The sequence below is a fragment of the Aotus nancymaae genome, unplaced genomic scaffold (assembly GCF_030222135.1).
Source record: "Aotus nancymaae isolate 86718 unplaced genomic scaffold, 86718_ANA_hifiasm-v0.15.2.pri h1tg000083l, whole genome shotgun sequence".
In the NCBI taxonomy this organism is placed as follows: domain Eukaryota; kingdom Metazoa; phylum Chordata; class Mammalia; order Primates; family Aotidae; genus Aotus; species Aotus nancymaae.
Window position 1 is genome coordinate 7,829,637 of NW_026988498.1, and position 16,252 is coordinate 7,845,888.

Consider the following 16,252-nt stretch of genomic DNA (forward strand, 5'->3'; position numbering starts at 1 on the left):
TCCTGTACACAGGTCAAGCTTGTTCCTTTTGCAAGACAGCAGCCAACTAACCACTCTCCCTTTAAACTCATCCCTCCGCCACGGCTGCAGGCAGGGAGAGAGGCATCTTCTACAAAGCTCAAAAGGAGGAGCCCCTAAATCACACAAGGGGGCCGGGAGGACAGCCGTGTGTTTCCAAGAAGAGGGGGTGCTAGGACTAAATCTTGGAAGGCAAGGGGCATGAGCAGAGGAAACAGCACACGCAAAGGTGTAATTACCGTATCGATCACTAAAGGAATCCTTCCTACGCAAGAAGCATTGCTCTAAGCACTCCACAGATACCATGGCTTAAGGTTACTGAATTGTTCACATTTCTTGTCTGTTTCCCCAGCTGGAAGAATGTTAGTTCCTCCAAGGCAATGATTTCCCCCCACCTCTATCCCCAGGGCTTACAACAGTGCCTTAGCATATAGAATGAGATCAATAGCTATCTGCCAAATGAATCTCTGTCTTCCTCTGGTCTCCAAGTATTCATAAAAAAGTTTAAGTGCACCAGGTGTGGTGGCTCACGATCCCAGCACTTTGGGAGGCAGAGGTGGGTGGATCACTTGAGGTCAGGAGTGCAAGACCAGCCTGGCCAACATGGTGAAACACCATCTCTACTAAAAATACAAAAATCAGCCGGCTGTGGTGGCGGGCACCTGTAATCCCAGCTACTCAGGAGGCTGAGGCAGGAGAATCGCTTGAATCTGGGAGGTGGAGGCTGCAGTGAGCTGATCTCGGCCACTGCACTCCAGCCCTGGGTGACAAAAAAGAAGTTGCAAATTGGATACCTCCCATTTGCACCTAAGAAACACATTGGGTGCTGGGTGCAGGGAAGAGCACTAGACTGAGCTCATCTGAGCTGTGTCAGCCACACAGAGGATGGCTTAGAGAAGCTGCATGTGTAAAATGCCTGGCATTCTTTAAAAAGCAAACTTTAGAAATTCAATGTGTAGCTTTGTAGGAAACCTCACATCTAAAACGCAGAGCTCCAGGCCTGGATAACTGAGTGTAGAGCGCATCTTTCCCTTGTGTAGTTCACATGGCTCTTGGGGGAGCTGTCCTGGATCATACGGTCTATACGCCTTTCACCCAGACCACCGGCCCGAGGACAGACGCTCGGCCAAGCTGTACCGGCAGTCCCTTGGGCATACAGACTTGGTTCCAGAGTCCATCAAGTCAGTGTCTGCACTTTTTTTTTCTTTTTTTGATACCAGTCTCACTGTCGCCCAGGCTGAAGTTAAGTACAGTGGCGCGATCTCAGCTCACTGTACCCTCTGCCTCTCGGGTTCAAGCGATTTTCCTGCCTCAGCCTCCCGAGTAGCTGGGACTACAGATGTGCATCACCACACCTGGCTAATTTTTTGTATTTTTAGTAGACACAGGGTTTCGCCATGTCATCCAGGATGGTCTCGATCTCCTCACCTCATGATCCGCTTGCCTTGGCTTCCCAAAGTGCTGGGATTACGGGTGTGAGCCACCACACCCAGTCTGTGTCCGCACTTTTCAAGACATAAAACTCAGGCGCTGTTTGCAGCAAAGTGACAATGACTGTTACGGGCTGAACTGAGTTGGCCCATCACCCTTCCTCCCCAGCTCATACGCTGAAGTCCTAACCTCCAGTAACTCAGATCAGATTGGTGCCCTTGTAAGCAGTGGAAGAGACACCAGGGACGCCGCATACAAAGGAACGATCACACAAGGTCACAGCGAGAACGGCCATGTGCAGGCCAAGGAGAGGCTTTGGCCTCAGGAGAAACCAAACCTGCTGACACCCACCTTCATCTTGGACTTCCAGCCTCCAGGAGAGTGGGACAAGACACTTCTGTTGTTGAAATCACCCAGTCCGTGGTATCTTGTTATGGCTAATACTGAGGAAGAACGGGGCTGAGGAACAGAAAGAATATGTTTTCGAGAGTGCATCATTGCTAAAGCCCAGCTGTAATTCTTGTGCTTGGCTTCATACCTTCGGATCCTTATAATAATCTCCATTGCTTTGGAGGCTAAGGCGGGCGGATCACCTGAGGTTAGGAGCTCAAGACCAGCTTGACCAACATGGTGAAACCCCGTCTTTAAAAATAATCATCATCATCATCATCATCATCATCTCCGTTGCATTTAAGCAAATTCAAATTGTATACCTTCCATTTGCAATTAAAAAACAGATTGGGTGCTGGGCACGGTGGCTCACGCCTGTAATCCCAACACTTTGGGAGGCCAAGGCGGGCAGAACACTTGACGTCATGAGTTCGAGACTAGCCTGGCCAACATGGAGAAACCCCATCTCTACCAAAAACACAAAAATTAGCTGTGCATGGTGGTACACGCCTATAATCCCAGCTACTTGGGAGGTTGAGGTGGGAAAATTGCTTGAACCAGGGAGGCAGAAGTTGCAGTGAGCTATCATGCCACCGCACTCCAGCCTGGGCAACCGAGTGAGACTCTGTCTCAAAACAAAAACAAAAACAAAAACAAAAAAATCTACAAAACACATTGGGCTCCTAATCGCTGAAAGTTTACCTCCGAAGATATAAAAACTTTAAAACAATTTTCGAAGGGAACCTAAGCATGTTGCATCTCTGCCTTTTCCAAACAATCTCTTGCGTTTTTCCCTCTGAGTATCATGAAGGTATTGTATGATACAGTTGGAGGCAGGAAATCTGCAGTCTCACTTCTCCACGGTAGGCCTCACCACTCTGGGACTACAGTTGACTCTTGAATAACACAGGTTTGAACTGCATGGGTCCACTTCCACATGGATTTTCTTCCACCTCTGCCACCCTGAGACAGCAAGACCAACTCCTCCTCCTCACCTACTCAGTGTGAAGGCAATGAGGATGAAGACTTTTATCACAATCCACTTCCACTTAATAGTAAACATATTTTCTCTTCCTTCTGGTTTTCTATTTATTTATAGACAGACTCTCTTTCTTGCCCAGGCTGGAGTGCAGTGGCACTATCTCTGTTCACTGCAGCCATAACCTCCATGGCTCAAATGACCTTCCCGCCTCAGGCTCCAAAATGCTGGGATCATATGGCATGAGCCACCACGTCTGGCCCACGATTTTCTTAATAATAATATCCTTGGCTTACTTTATTGTAAGAATAAAATACATAATACATATACCATACAAAACATGTTAACTGACTACTTAGGATCTTGCTAAGGCTTCCAGTCAACACCAGGCTATATTAGTAAAGTTTGTGGGGAGTCAAAACTTACACAGAAGCCAGGTGCAGTGGCTCACGCTTGTAAGCCCAGCACTTTGGGAGGCCAAGGTGAGCAGATCACGAGGTCAAAAGATCAAGACCATCCTGGCCAACATGGTGAAATCCTGTCTCTACTAACAATAGGAAAATTAGCTGGCCATGGTGGTGCGTGCCTGTAGTCTCAGCTACTTGGGAGGCTGAGGCAGGAGAATCACTTAAACCCAGGAGGCAGAGACTGCAGTGAGCAGAGACTGCGCTACTGCACTCCAGCCTGGCGACAGAGCGACACTTTGTCTCAAAAAAAAAGTGATATGCAGGCTGGGCTCAGTGGCTCACGCCTGTACTCCCAGCACTTTGGGAGACCGAGGCAGGTGGATCACCTGAGGTCAGGAGTTCGAGACCAGCCTGGCCAACATGGTGAAACCTTGTCTCTACTAAAAATACAAAAATTGGCCAGGTGAACTGGCAGGCACCCCTAATCCCAGCAACTTGGGAGGCTGAGGCAGGAGAATCACCTGAACCTGGGAGGCAGAGGTTACAGTGAGCTGAGATCACACCACTACACTCCACCTCGGGGGAGAGTAAAACTCCATCTCAAAAAAAAAAAAGTTATATGTGAACTTTTTAATGCACGGGGGGTCAAGCACCCCTAACCGCCATGTTGAGGGTCAACTGTATTTCTTTCCTATAATGAGGTTATTATTTCTGCTCATCATAAAAATCCTGAAACCATCAATTACTCAATCTACTGTATCAAATGGCATTAACCCAACTCTCAGCATGATTCCTTGACTACAAAATGAGTGTTTCTTCCAGGCCGAACCTTCTCAGTGCTCCAGGGTTAAGACTGTACTGAGCTTCTCAGGGTTTTGCTCTGAGAGGTTCTCTTTTGTGTTTTTATGCCTGACTTCTGTTTGGGTTTTCAGTGTTCTCATGGTGATCCTTGCTGGGCTCTCCTAGCCACTGTGTACTATCTGCATCCTCTGTCGGGCTGCCTGGTTTTGCACAGCTCAGGTTTGCAGGGGCTGTATGTAAAGGTGGAATGTCTAAGGACCTGTGAGGCTCCCATAGGGAAGTAAGGGGATGACCTTGAGTCAGATCCTGAGGCTGCCGGGAAGCCTACAGCTTATCACTTCCTGAAAAGGAATCAAAGTTTCAAAGGAAGACAGCCAGATGTGTTAACACCTGCTTACCTCTGCTGATCACAGGGGTAAAAAGAAGGCCCAAAAAACCGACAGTTATGGGAATCATACAAATTTCTAAAATTCAGGGGGCTTGTCCTTTCAAATTGAAGATGCGATGTTGTGAAGAATCTAATTTGGCCCACTTTCTGGTTCCCAAACATATTACACCTGCTAGTGACTTTATCCTTTCTAGATGAAAGGTGAATAAAGGTAAATTATCACCACACAGCTGATTTTCATATTGTCTGCCTTGTGTATGATATGAAGTATAAAGGATGAATTTAGAATTATCCTGACTCCCTGTAATAAATAATCTAACAGGCTGGGCACAGTGGCTCACGCCTGTAATTCTAACACTCTGGGAGACCGAGGTGGTGATTACTTGAGGTCAGCAGTTCGAGACCTGGCTAGCCAACATGGTGAAAACCTGTCTCTACTGGCTGGGCATGGTGGCTTACGCCTGTAATCCCAACACTTTGGGTGGCCGAGGCGGGCAGATCATGAGGTCAGGAGTTCAAGACCAGCCTGGCCAACATGGTGAAACCCTGTCTACTTAAAATACAAAAATTAGCTGGGCATGGTGGTGCCCACCTGTAATCCTGGCTACTCGGGAGGCTGAGGCAGGAGAATTGCTTGAACCAGAACCCGGGAAGCAGAGGTTGCAGTGAGCCGAGATCATGCCACTGCACTACAGCCTGGGCTACAGAGCGAGACTCCATCTCAAAAAAAAAAAAAAAAAGAAGGAAAGAAAACCTGTCTCTACTGAAAACACAAAAATCAGCCAGGTATGGTGACGAATGCCTGTAATCCCACTACTTGGGAGGCTGAGGCAGGAGAATCGCTTGAAGGCAGGAGAATTGCTTGAAGCCAGGAGATGGAGGTTGCAGTGAGCTGAGATCATGCCACTGCACTACAGCTTAGGTGACAGAACAGGTCTCTGTCTCAAAAAAAATAATAAATAAATAAGTAATCTAACACCTAGAAATAATATAACAATGATAAAACTTGTAAACCCAACAAAAGAATAGTGAGTAACAGTACCATGATAAGGGTTGGAGAATAAGCTTCCCGTAAGTGAAATCTGTAAAGTTTTTCCTTTAAGAAAACCTTTTTTTTTCCAATGATAACTCTCGGCTGAATTTTTGAAATTTTAGCAATGGTGATTACAGTAACTCCGTTTGGAGTGTGTAAATCAGCCTTAAAATGAACACCTAGCAAGAGATGGCCAAGAGTGGTTCTTGCTGTTCCTTTGTGAGTCACCTGCTTCGCACAGGCTCTACCCACCCAAATCACAAACGCTGCCCCAGGCTGAACCATGCTGCCCCAGCTCCCATCTTCACCAGTACTCAGCCTATTCTAAAAATGTGCCTTCTATTGGTCTGTGTAGGCTACTTTTCTCCATTGGCCCCAAAGGTACATTAATTCCGGCACCTGAGAAAAGTCACGCGGAGATGGAACCCTGAAGGTGAAAACAACGCGGATCATCTGAGAATATATTCTAAAGCACGAAGATGACGCTGCGAGACACCAATGTACCCATTCAACAGGTTCCCAAAACCCAAACCAAATCAAACACCACCATGCCAAATCTAAATTACAACACTTTATTGCAGCATCGGCAAAGGTCAGATTTCTGAAGCTGGTGAAGATTGGGCAGCATTTCCATGTGAAATGTTACAACTTTACAAGTTTTGTTTCTTATTTAAATCTACATGCAGAAACTGAAACATGGTAAAAGAAAAAATGCAAAATAGCTAGAAAAAAAGATGTAATCAAGTTGTAGCATACAGATGTGCTTTCAACTAAATGTACTATGCCTACTGGAAAGCAAACGAAAGACAACTACCCTAAGAAATTAACAGATTGTCAGAAAGAGACTAAGAACCCTCATTTCTATTTAGTGGGGGAAAACAAAACGAAACAAAACGAAAACAAAAGCAAAATAAAAGCTCCACTTGTTTCCATACTTTGTTTAGAGACAGAGGCTGTAAACCCATGAAGGTCAACAAAATATTCTGATCCACTTCTTGCTGTCCTTCGTTTGTTCTCTGTGACATGCTGACTGGCATGTTTTGTTTTCAATGATACTTACAATGGGCTCAACTAGATCCCTGTTCTTGGGCTGGCATCACGTTTCTAAGCCATCTGAATTAATGCACTCTGTATACTAAAACAGTCTTCACATTTTTCTTTTACCCAAATAGGCCATTTTATATCACTGACTCTGATGGATAAACGGATTTTTCTCCCTCATCCTTTGTTCCTCTTGATACAAATTCCTAAACAAAAGCCTTCCTGGTGGATGATCTGGTATTTGGATATCTTTCATCATTTTGTTGTCCTGCACGTAAGGTTTTACTAGAAGATTTTCCTGCTTGCTCTACACTTTTCTACTGTAGTCCTGGAGCCCCCAAATGTATCTTCTTCCAACATGGGATGTTCAATTCAGAGACACTGAAACTCAAATCAAGTTTAAAGCTCAAGTTCATTTCCCCCACACCATTACCATCACAACCCGTTTCTTCTCTGGCTCAATCATCTCCTTGATGCTCTCCTTGGTATAACTGCTCAGTAGTCAAGTGAACCATCTCATTTCTTGACTGCCATTCTCAAGAGAAGATGAACCCTCGAGTGATTTCCATTACAAAAGGCCTTTTCTGCCTTGTCTGGAAGCGTCGGCTTGTTCCGGTGTTGGCAGAGGCTGGTGTTTCTGCCTCCTGGCCCCAGCCTGTCCCAGGTTTAGATTCGCAACTCTCTAGACCGACCTGCTGAGATGTATCCACTGCTCTCATTCAATTGCTGGAGGACTCCACTATCCACAACATCAGATACAGGACCTAATGAAATGACACGTGCTGCTGGATCAACGTCTCCTAAAGGAACAAACAGGGTCACGTCAGAGAGCTTACGGCAGGACAAAGTCCAGCAAGACAGTGTCCGCAACATTACCCACCACCATCAAGTGACTTCCCCAGGTTACAGCTGGCCCTGGCATCTGTGGGTTCCATATCCATGGATCAAAATATTCAGGAAAAAACCCCAAACAATAAAAAAGTAACAGTACAACAATAAAAATGACATAAATATTAAAAATAGTACAATATATCAACTATGGGCATAGCATCTACATTTTATTAGGTATTACAAGTCATCTAGAGATGATTTAAAGTACATGGGAGGATGTGTATAGATTATATATAAATGCTACACCATTTTGTTTTTTTACCAGGGACTTGGGTATCTGTGCATTTTGGTGTCTTAGGGGGTCCAGGAAGCAACCCCTGTGGATACCGAGGACAAGTGAACTGCTTTTTTCAGAGCATACGTGCTCTCTACTGAACTACAACAAAACCAGAGCCACTGGAGCAGTGACTGGAGGGGGTGGCTCCTGTGTCTCTTCTACGGCTAATTCCTAAGATGCTAAGAATTCACGGTTTGTGTTACGATTCAGTTGTGTAACCCCAAAATTCCCATGTTGACACTGGACTGTGGTACCTCAGAATGTGACTGCATTTGGAAACAAGGCTGCTGTAGATATAATTACTTAAGACAAGGCCATACTGGAGCAGGGTGGGGCCAAACCCAGGAGGACTGCATCCCTATAAAAAGGGTAAATGTGCACACAGACACACACAGGGAAAAGGCCATGTGCAGACAAAGGCGGAGACCACGGTAATGTATAACAAGGTATGGAAGACAAAGACTGCCAGCACTCCCAGCAGTGAGAAGGTGGGTCTGGAACAGTCCTCCTCCAGCCCTTAGAAGGAACCAGCTCCCCCTGACTCCCTGACCTCAGGATTCCTGCTGGCAGCCTCCAGAACTGCGAGACAGCAAACTTCGGTCATTTAAGCCACTAGTGCTGTACTACTTTGTTATGGCAGCCCGAGCAGACTAACGGTTTGTTTTCACAGAGCAAGCTATGTTAGCAAGGAACTTTCAAAGCGTAAGATGCAAATAGGGAAAAGGATATCTTCAGCTGGATAAGAGCCATAACTCTTCCAGAAGTGAACTGATGGAAAGAACATAAGTACTCCCTGAGATAGAGAAGTTTCAAGGATCTCTCCTGAAGTCAAGAAAAAGCAGCACTAACCTAGAATACTTTAAATAAAAGCAGTAAATGACAGAAAAAAATGTTCAAAATCGTTGCTAAGTAAGGTGTAGTTATACCACTAGTTATAGCGTAAGGTGTCATTTGGTTCAGAGACAATCATTCTGAGTGACTTAAAAAGCTATCCGCTCAAAAAGTGTTTATTAATACAATATACACTTTGGATTAAATCCAATTCTACGAGAGACTATTTTATAACAAAACTATTACCTATTTAACCTAACATAAAGATATAAAAAAAAAATCTGATGAAAAAATGCAGACTCTACTTAGATGGGTTTACAAGCAATCAAGACCAGCCTGGGCAACATAATGAGTCCTCGTCTCTACTAAAAAATAAACAAATTAACCAGTTATGGTGGTGTGTGTCTATAGTCCCAGCTACTGAGAGGCTGAGGCAGGATTGCTTGAGCCCAGGAGGTCGAGGCTGCAGTGAGCTGTGATCATGCCACTATACTCCAGCCTGAGTGACAGAGCAAGACACTGTCTCAAAAACAAAATAAAACAAAACAAAAATTTAAAAAAAGATGGGTTTAAAAGTCAGATAGTATACTCCCATGCCACTAAGTGTCGGCCGCACACCAGCAGCTTTGACATCACTGGAGAACTTGTTAGAAAGTAACCAGAGCTTGCTGTGCTCCTTCGCAGCACATATACTAAAAATTGTAGCGATACAGAGAAGATCAGCATGGTCCTGTGCAAAGATGACATGCAGGCGAGGTGCAGTGGCTCACGCCTGTAATCCCAGCACTTTGGGAGGCTGACTCAGGCAGATCACCTGAGGTCAGGAGTTTGACACCAGCCTGGCCAAAATGGTGAGATAGTCATCCCTACTAAAAACACAAAAATGACAGGCATGTGCTGTGGTGGCACACAGTTACTTTGGAGGCTGAGGCATAAGAATTGCTTGAACTTGGGAGGCAGAGGTTGCAGTGAGCCAGGATCCTGCCACTGTAGTCCAGCCTGTGTGACAGAACAAGACTCCATCTCAAAAAACAAACAAAAAGAATGACATACAAATTCATGAAGCATTCTATAATAATAATTTTAAAAAAATGTAAGAAACGAACCAGAACTTGCTTTTTAATGAGTCTAGAGAGTTATGTATTTTAAAGTTTGAGGAGCACTGAAATAACCTATATGAATTTGTAGCATCTAAACCATATTAGTATTAGCACTTGCAAAAGATGTTAAGCTTCACAGTTTTTCAATACTAGCACAGTAGAAAAAAAACCTTGTTCTGCAATACAGAAAACCCTACATAAGAGTTTTACTTACAGCACTGCTGCTGTTTCAACTCATTGTAAGCAAATGCCTCTAACTGGTTAAAGGGCTGAAATTTTAATTTATGTTCTTATTTCAAGGATCTCATGGTTAGAAAATATATAAACGCAAATTAAAATCTGGGAGTCTATTAAAATCCACAGGAAAACAAAAATTTATGTCGGGTGCAGTGGCTCACGCCTGTAATACCAACACTTAGGGAGGCCCAGGTAGGCAGATCAACTGAGGTCAAGAGTTCAAGACCAGCCTGGACAACATGGTGAAACCCCGTCTCTACTAAAGATACAAAAATTAGCTGGGAGTGGTGGTGCACGCCTGTGATCCCAACCACTTGGGAGACTGACAGGAGAGTCGTTTGAACCCAAGAAGCAGAGGCTGCAGTGAGCTGAGATTGCACCACTGCACTCCAGCCTGGGTAACAGAGAAAGATGCTGTCTCAAAAAAAAAAAAAAAAAAAAATTAATTTTTTTTTTTTTGACTCTGTTGCCCAGGCTGGAGTGCAGTGGCAGTGGTGTGATCTGGACTCACTGCAGCCTCCGCCTCCTGGGCTCAAGTGATCCTTCTACCTCAAGCTCCCAAAGTGCTGGGATTACAGGCGTGAGCCACTGCACCTGGACGTAAAATACTTTATAACCAGTTTCCCAATAAATTTCCCTTTATCTACCATATAACATCACAATATTAATAACTGAATTTTTTTTTTTTTGAGACAGAGTTTTGCTCTTGTTGCCCAGGCTGGAGTAGAATGGCATAATCTTGGCTCACTGCAACCTCCACCTCCCAGGTTCAAGCGATTCTCCTGCCTCAGCCTCCCAAGTAGTTGGGATTACAGGCATGCACCACCATGCCCAGTTATTTTTTTGTATTTAGTAGAGATGGGGTTTCACCATGTTGGTCAGGCTGGTCTCAAACTCCCGACCTCAGGTGATCTGCCTGCCTCGGCCTTCCTAAGTGCTGGGATTACAGGCATGAGCCACCACACCTTGCCTTAAAATGTAAATTTTAAAAATGGCAAAGAACATTTGGTCCTCTAAAGGGTAAAAATCTCATGTTTCCATGTTTGCCTGTTATTCTACCATTTATCACACCTATACTTTAGGAGCACTGACTATAAAAATTCCATTCATGATACTTTACAGAGTGCCATTCTTAAGACTAATGGACAAGTTACGTTTTCTTTTTTAAGGTGCTATTTTAAGAAGAGATTTTAAAACAGGTTGAGTGGCTAGCTCAAGAGCTGGGACTCTTACAAAAAAAAAGGAAAAACACAGGAAAGAGCTAGGGAGCAGAACTGGAGTAAGAACGTTTATTTAATGACTAAGCGTAGATTGTCAAAAGTTCCTTTGTCCATTCACCAAGTATTTACTGAGCATCTACTAGGTGCCAGGCACCAAGAGCTATAAGGGAGACAGAATTGAAACAATATGAGACTTAGTCTGTGCTCTCATCACTGGTAATCTCATGGGGGGCAGAGACAAGCTAGGCAGTACTTAAGGAGGACAAGGTCTACAGAAATACCCTAAGTCATGGCAGAAGACCCGCACTGACCTACGTCAGACTTGAGAACATCAAGGCAGGACCTGAAGGAGTAGGAGTTCTCCAGGGGGAACAGCTGGAGACTGTTCCCTCCACCTCCCAGGTTCAAGCAATTCTCCTGCCTCTTCCACACAGAGGAGGCAGAAAGAACACGGAAGTAAAGGTCAGCTAGGCTGGAGCAGGGAAAGAAAGGCAGGAGATGAAGCTGGTTAACCTATGTCCACCTGCACCACAGGGCCTTGCGAACCAAGCTGAGGAGTTTAGACTTTTTATCCTACAAGCCACGAGCAGCCATTGGAGGATTTTAAGCAGAAGGGCTCACATAGACATCAAATTTGTATTTTAGAAAGAACACTGGGTCTGTAGGGAGAGACTGAATTGGAAAAGGTTGAAGGGCTGAGAAAAGACAGAGAGGCTGATGAGGAGGCTGACGCAGCAACAGCAACCCAAGCAAGAGGAGATGTTCGCTTGACCCAGGGTCCTGGCTGTGGGCAGAAAATAAAACAGGCAAGAGTGGGGGCCATTTGGGAGCAGAATGCAGAGGATTTGCTAATGAACTACATCAGTGAATTGAGGGAGGAGGAGCCATCAATAATACAACTTCCTCTTCTGTTGTAGATAAGGGGGTGGACAGTGCTTCCTCTCCCTGCACTGAAGACCCCAGGGAAAAGGGGCTAGGGCAGCGGCATGGAGGCTTCCATCTCTGAGTCACAGGTGAGTGGACAGTCAGAAATGAAAATGTGAGATCTGGGCTGGAGACCTGGATGGCAGCCAGGCCACTGGGAGGGATGATGCCTCCTCTGAGCGTGCAGAAGGAGAAGAGGGCCCAGGCTGAGCCCAAGGAACACAGACATCCCTGGGCAGGGCAAGCACAGAATGGAGGCGGTGTCAACAGCAAGAGCTGCAGTGGTCAAGGGGTGGGAAAAACCCTGAACCCAGCAGAATCACAGATGCCAAGGAAGGGTCCATTGGGAGAACAAGGAGGGCCTACAATGCAAAGTGCTGCTGAGATGAGGCTAACATGGCAGGTAGGGATGCCAGTGAAGGCAGAAGTTGCCTAGACCTGGGGACTGAGAAGGGTAGAGGAGTCAATAATGAACCTGCCTTTTCTAGCGTGGCCAGTGGGGTGGGCAGTGCCTCCCACCGCCAGCTGTGAACTGGCAGGGGCAAGCCACCCAAGTTGGAGCGAGAAAGGGCAAGTGTAGCCGATTCTTCCAAGGGGGAACTGGAGGGAGGAAGGAAAATAGAAAGTGAAGGAACTCTGAAAAGTGACTAACCCTTATAGCCAGGTAAGAAAGGCTTCCCTCTATGTTCACATGCACATTGATGACAGCACTTATATGCCTACATGTCTCCTGTCTTGTCCTGAACAGATTCTCACCCAAGGTTTTTTAAATAGACAAATGAAAAGGGTGGAATTAACTTTCAAGTAGAAGAGGGTGGAATTATCTTTCAAGTACCTGTACTTGGCTTCCCTACTGGATCATAACCTGGTGGGTAAAGACCCTGTCTTGTACTTCGTCTTCCACAGTGCAGTCCTGAATGATTGTACAATGGGGGCAGGGGTAAATCCTATTGGATACCCCTTATGTCATCCAATTCCAGAGTGAGTCTACAGAAACTACTCAGACACTATACTTGCAATACATGAACTGCGAAGGGATTAGGGCTGAACAAAAATAACATGCTATTCAGAGATGTCAAGCTGCAATATGAACAGGTGATGATGGAAAACATCAAGGTATTATGTTGATGCAAAAGTAATTGTGGTTTTTGCTATTTTTTTGAGACAGTCTTGCTCTGTTACCAGGCTGAAGTGCAGTGGCACAATCTCGGCTCACCGCAACCTCCACCTCCTGGGTTCAAGCAGTCCTCCTGCCTCAGCCTCCCGAGTAGCTGGTACTACAGGCGTGCAACACGCCCAGCTAATTTTTCTATTTTTTAGTAGAAACGGTGTTTCACCATGTTGGCCAGGATGGTCTCGATATATATATATATATATATTTTTTTTTAGAGAAACATTGTGTTTAATGGTAAAGCTTAGCACACCCCAGCACCAGGAATGGTATGGAGTCGCCGCAGCAGGGACAGGCAGGTGACCCCACAGAGCCTCATATGGCGAAGAGGATGAGGAAGGTGACCATCAAACAGAAGAGCCCCATGGCCTCAGACAGGGCAAAGCCCAGAATGGCGTAGGAGAAGAGAGACGGGTTCCTGGCATAGCCAATGATCAAGCTGCCAAACACCGTTCCAATGCCAGCCCCTGAACCAGCCACACCAACTGTGGCTGCCCCAGGACCAATAAACTTGGCTGCTGTGTCAATGTCACGGGAGACAACATTGGTCTGGAACTCCCGTTGGGCCACCTGGAGTGGGGAGCTGCTGTAGGAAGGCTGTTTAGATGAATTCTCTAGGCTATTCAAGAAGCAGGCAGACACAGGCCTGATTAGACCCCTGGTACAACAGCGGATCAGTGCCAGAGAAATGAGTAATGCCCCGGTGGTCTGCATTTTTTCAGTCTGCACTCCCACTGCCCTGCAGCCCCTGCTTGGCCCACAGCGCTCGCCCGGCTCCGGTCTTGATATCTTGACCTCATGATCCGCCCATCTCAGCCTCCCAAAGTGCTAGGATTACAGGCGCGAGCCACCGCACCCGGCCTGCTATTACTATTGGCAAAAATAGCAATTACTTTTGCACCAACCGAAATACAACTATTTTAATAGTTTTGGTCTCTGATGCTGAGACAGGAGCGAACATGTTATCAAGAACACTATGGCATATATTTAAAGCTACTCTAAGAAAATGTAAAAGCAGGAAATGAGCATTTTTCATTGCCTGTTAACCTAGTTAGTTTCTACATTTTAGCAGTAATAAAACAGGCTTAATTGAAGGACTTCAATAAAGTTTGGATAATTAAAAATAACCTATTACCTTATGCCTAATTAGGTCTGTATATCATTTCCAACTTGGATTTTTTAAAAAAAAATTATACTCAACAGATGCTAAAGAACAGATCTCCAAACTGTCTTTACAAGCCACTTTTCTTTCTTTCTTTTTTTTTTTTTATTTTTTGAGATGGAGTCTTGCTTTGTCACACAGGCTGGAGTGCAATGGTGTGATCTCAGCTCATGGCAACCTCCATCTCCCAGGTTCAAGCGATTCTCCTGCCTCAGCCTCCCAAAGTGCTGGGATTATAGGCGTGAGCCACCCCGCCTGGTCAACAAGTCAATTTACTAGATTACAATTTGATTAGAGTTATCTGAGCAAATAGCTCTAAGACAAATGCCACCAGAACACACAAATATGTTCAGTGAGTAAAAGACACAGGTTCTGATGAATAAGTTTTCCCCATGCTACTCTCCTGAATCATGTTCTAATTCTGCCATCCCCAGCACACTCCTCATCTATACCTGCTCCTCTGCTCCCAACAACAAAGTGACATCTTGGGCTGTTGTGGAGCCTCAGTGTAAACACTAATCCTCTAAGTGAGATCAGTAAGGGCAGCAGAAGTCACTGGCACTTTAACCACTAGACAAAATTAGTTGAGGTGGGTGGACCACCTGAGGTCAAGATTTCCAGACCAGCCTGGCCAACATGGTGAAACCACGTCTCTACTAAAAATACAAAAATTAGCCAGGCGTGGTGGTGCACGCCTGTAATCCCAGCTACTCGGGAGGCTGAGGTAGGAGAATCACTTAAACCTGAGAGGCGAAGGTTGCAGTGAGCTGAGATCACACCACTGCACTCCAGCCTGGGTGATAGAGTGAGACCCTGTCTCAAAAAAAAAAAAAAAACAAAATTAGTTGATGATGGCATGGTCTTTAGATCATATTCCAGAAAAACTTTAAATAACCTACCCTTAAAAAACATAACGAAGGTCTTATTAGGGAATACTTAACTTTCAAATTCGTTATAGAGTTTTAAATTATCTCACATTAAACAATTTAAGTGGAACTGGTATGAATTTCATCAGGAAATTTTATAGTTAAAAAAAACATGCCAAGTGCAGTGGCTCATGCCTGTAATCCCAACACTTTGGGAGGCCGAGGTGGGCATATCACCTGAGGTCCGGAGTTCGAGACCAGCCAAGCCAACATGGTAAAACCCTGTCTCTACTAAAAATACAAAAATTAGCCAGATGCAGTGGCATGTGCCTGTAATCCCAGCTACTCGGGAGGCTGAGACTGGAGAATCGCTTGAACCTGGGAGGCAGAGGTTGTAGTGACCTGAGATCACACCACTGCACTCCAGCCTGGGTGACAGAGCAAGACTCCATCTTAAAAAATAAATAAATAGGAACAAACTCTACCTGCATGGTTAAAAGTCTAGCAAATAGATTTTTAGTTTTTGTAAACATCGATATTGATTAACTCTGACCTAAGAAATTCTAATACAAAGCCTATGATGTCTCTCTCTTGCTCATCTATAACTTCTCCCTCCTATTAAAACAAAGAAAAAAGAAGTCCACTCAGAGAGAATGAAAGCCAACATCTAGCTAAAACCAATGTCTTCGTAAGAACAGCCACATGGGTAAATCGCTTGAGCTCAGGAGTTCAAGACCAGCCTGTGCAACATGGCAAGACTCTGTCTCTACAAAAGATATAAAAATTAGCCAGGTGTGGTGGTGCATGCCTATAGTCCCAGCTACTCGGGAGGCTGAGATGGGAGGATCACTTGAGCCAAGGAGGGTGAGGCTGTAGTGAGCTGTGATCATCCGACTGCACTTCAGCCTGGGCAACAACAGACCAAGACCTTGTCTCAAAAAATAAAAAAATACAGAACAACCATAACTACAGTACAAAGCAGGTTTTTTTCCCCTCAAGTATCTACAATTTAAAGACTTTTCTATTTTGCTAATAATAATTAGGGCTTTGCCAAAAACTGTAATCCAGAAATCTCTAATTTATTC

General features: G+C 45.0%; 2 protein-coding genes and 1 non-coding gene across 4 annotated transcripts in view; 1 reads left to right on the top strand and 2 right to left on the bottom strand.

Annotated features, from left to right (window-relative positions):
* Positions 1-6,005: 6,005 nt before the first annotated feature.
* UPF2 (UPF2 regulator of nonsense mediated mRNA decay) overlaps positions 6,006-16,252 on the bottom strand; it is a 125,296-nt gene continuing 115,049 nt past the window's right edge. For both annotated transcript variants that reach the window (XM_064369041.1, XM_064369042.1), the window contains one exon: positions 6,006-7,288. In XM_064369041.1, the coding sequence (XP_064225111.1) occupies positions 7,155-7,288 (134 nt within the window). In that variant the 3' untranslated portion in view covers positions 6,006-7,154. The remainder of the gene's footprint in view (positions 7,289-16,252) is intronic.
* LOC135271593 (U6 spliceosomal RNA) lies at positions 9,158-9,263 on the top strand. The gene has a single exon (XR_010339720.1). It is a non-coding gene; the product is annotated as a U6 spliceosomal RNA (small nuclear RNA).
* Positions 10,306-14,419, bottom strand: LOC135271587 (ATP synthase F(0) complex subunit C1, mitochondrial-like). Its single transcript, XM_064369081.1, has one exon. The coding sequence runs from the start codon at positions 13,851-13,853 to the stop codon at positions 13,455-13,457; it is 399 nt and encodes a 132-aa protein (XP_064225151.1). The 5' UTR covers positions 13,854-14,419; the 3' UTR covers positions 10,306-13,454.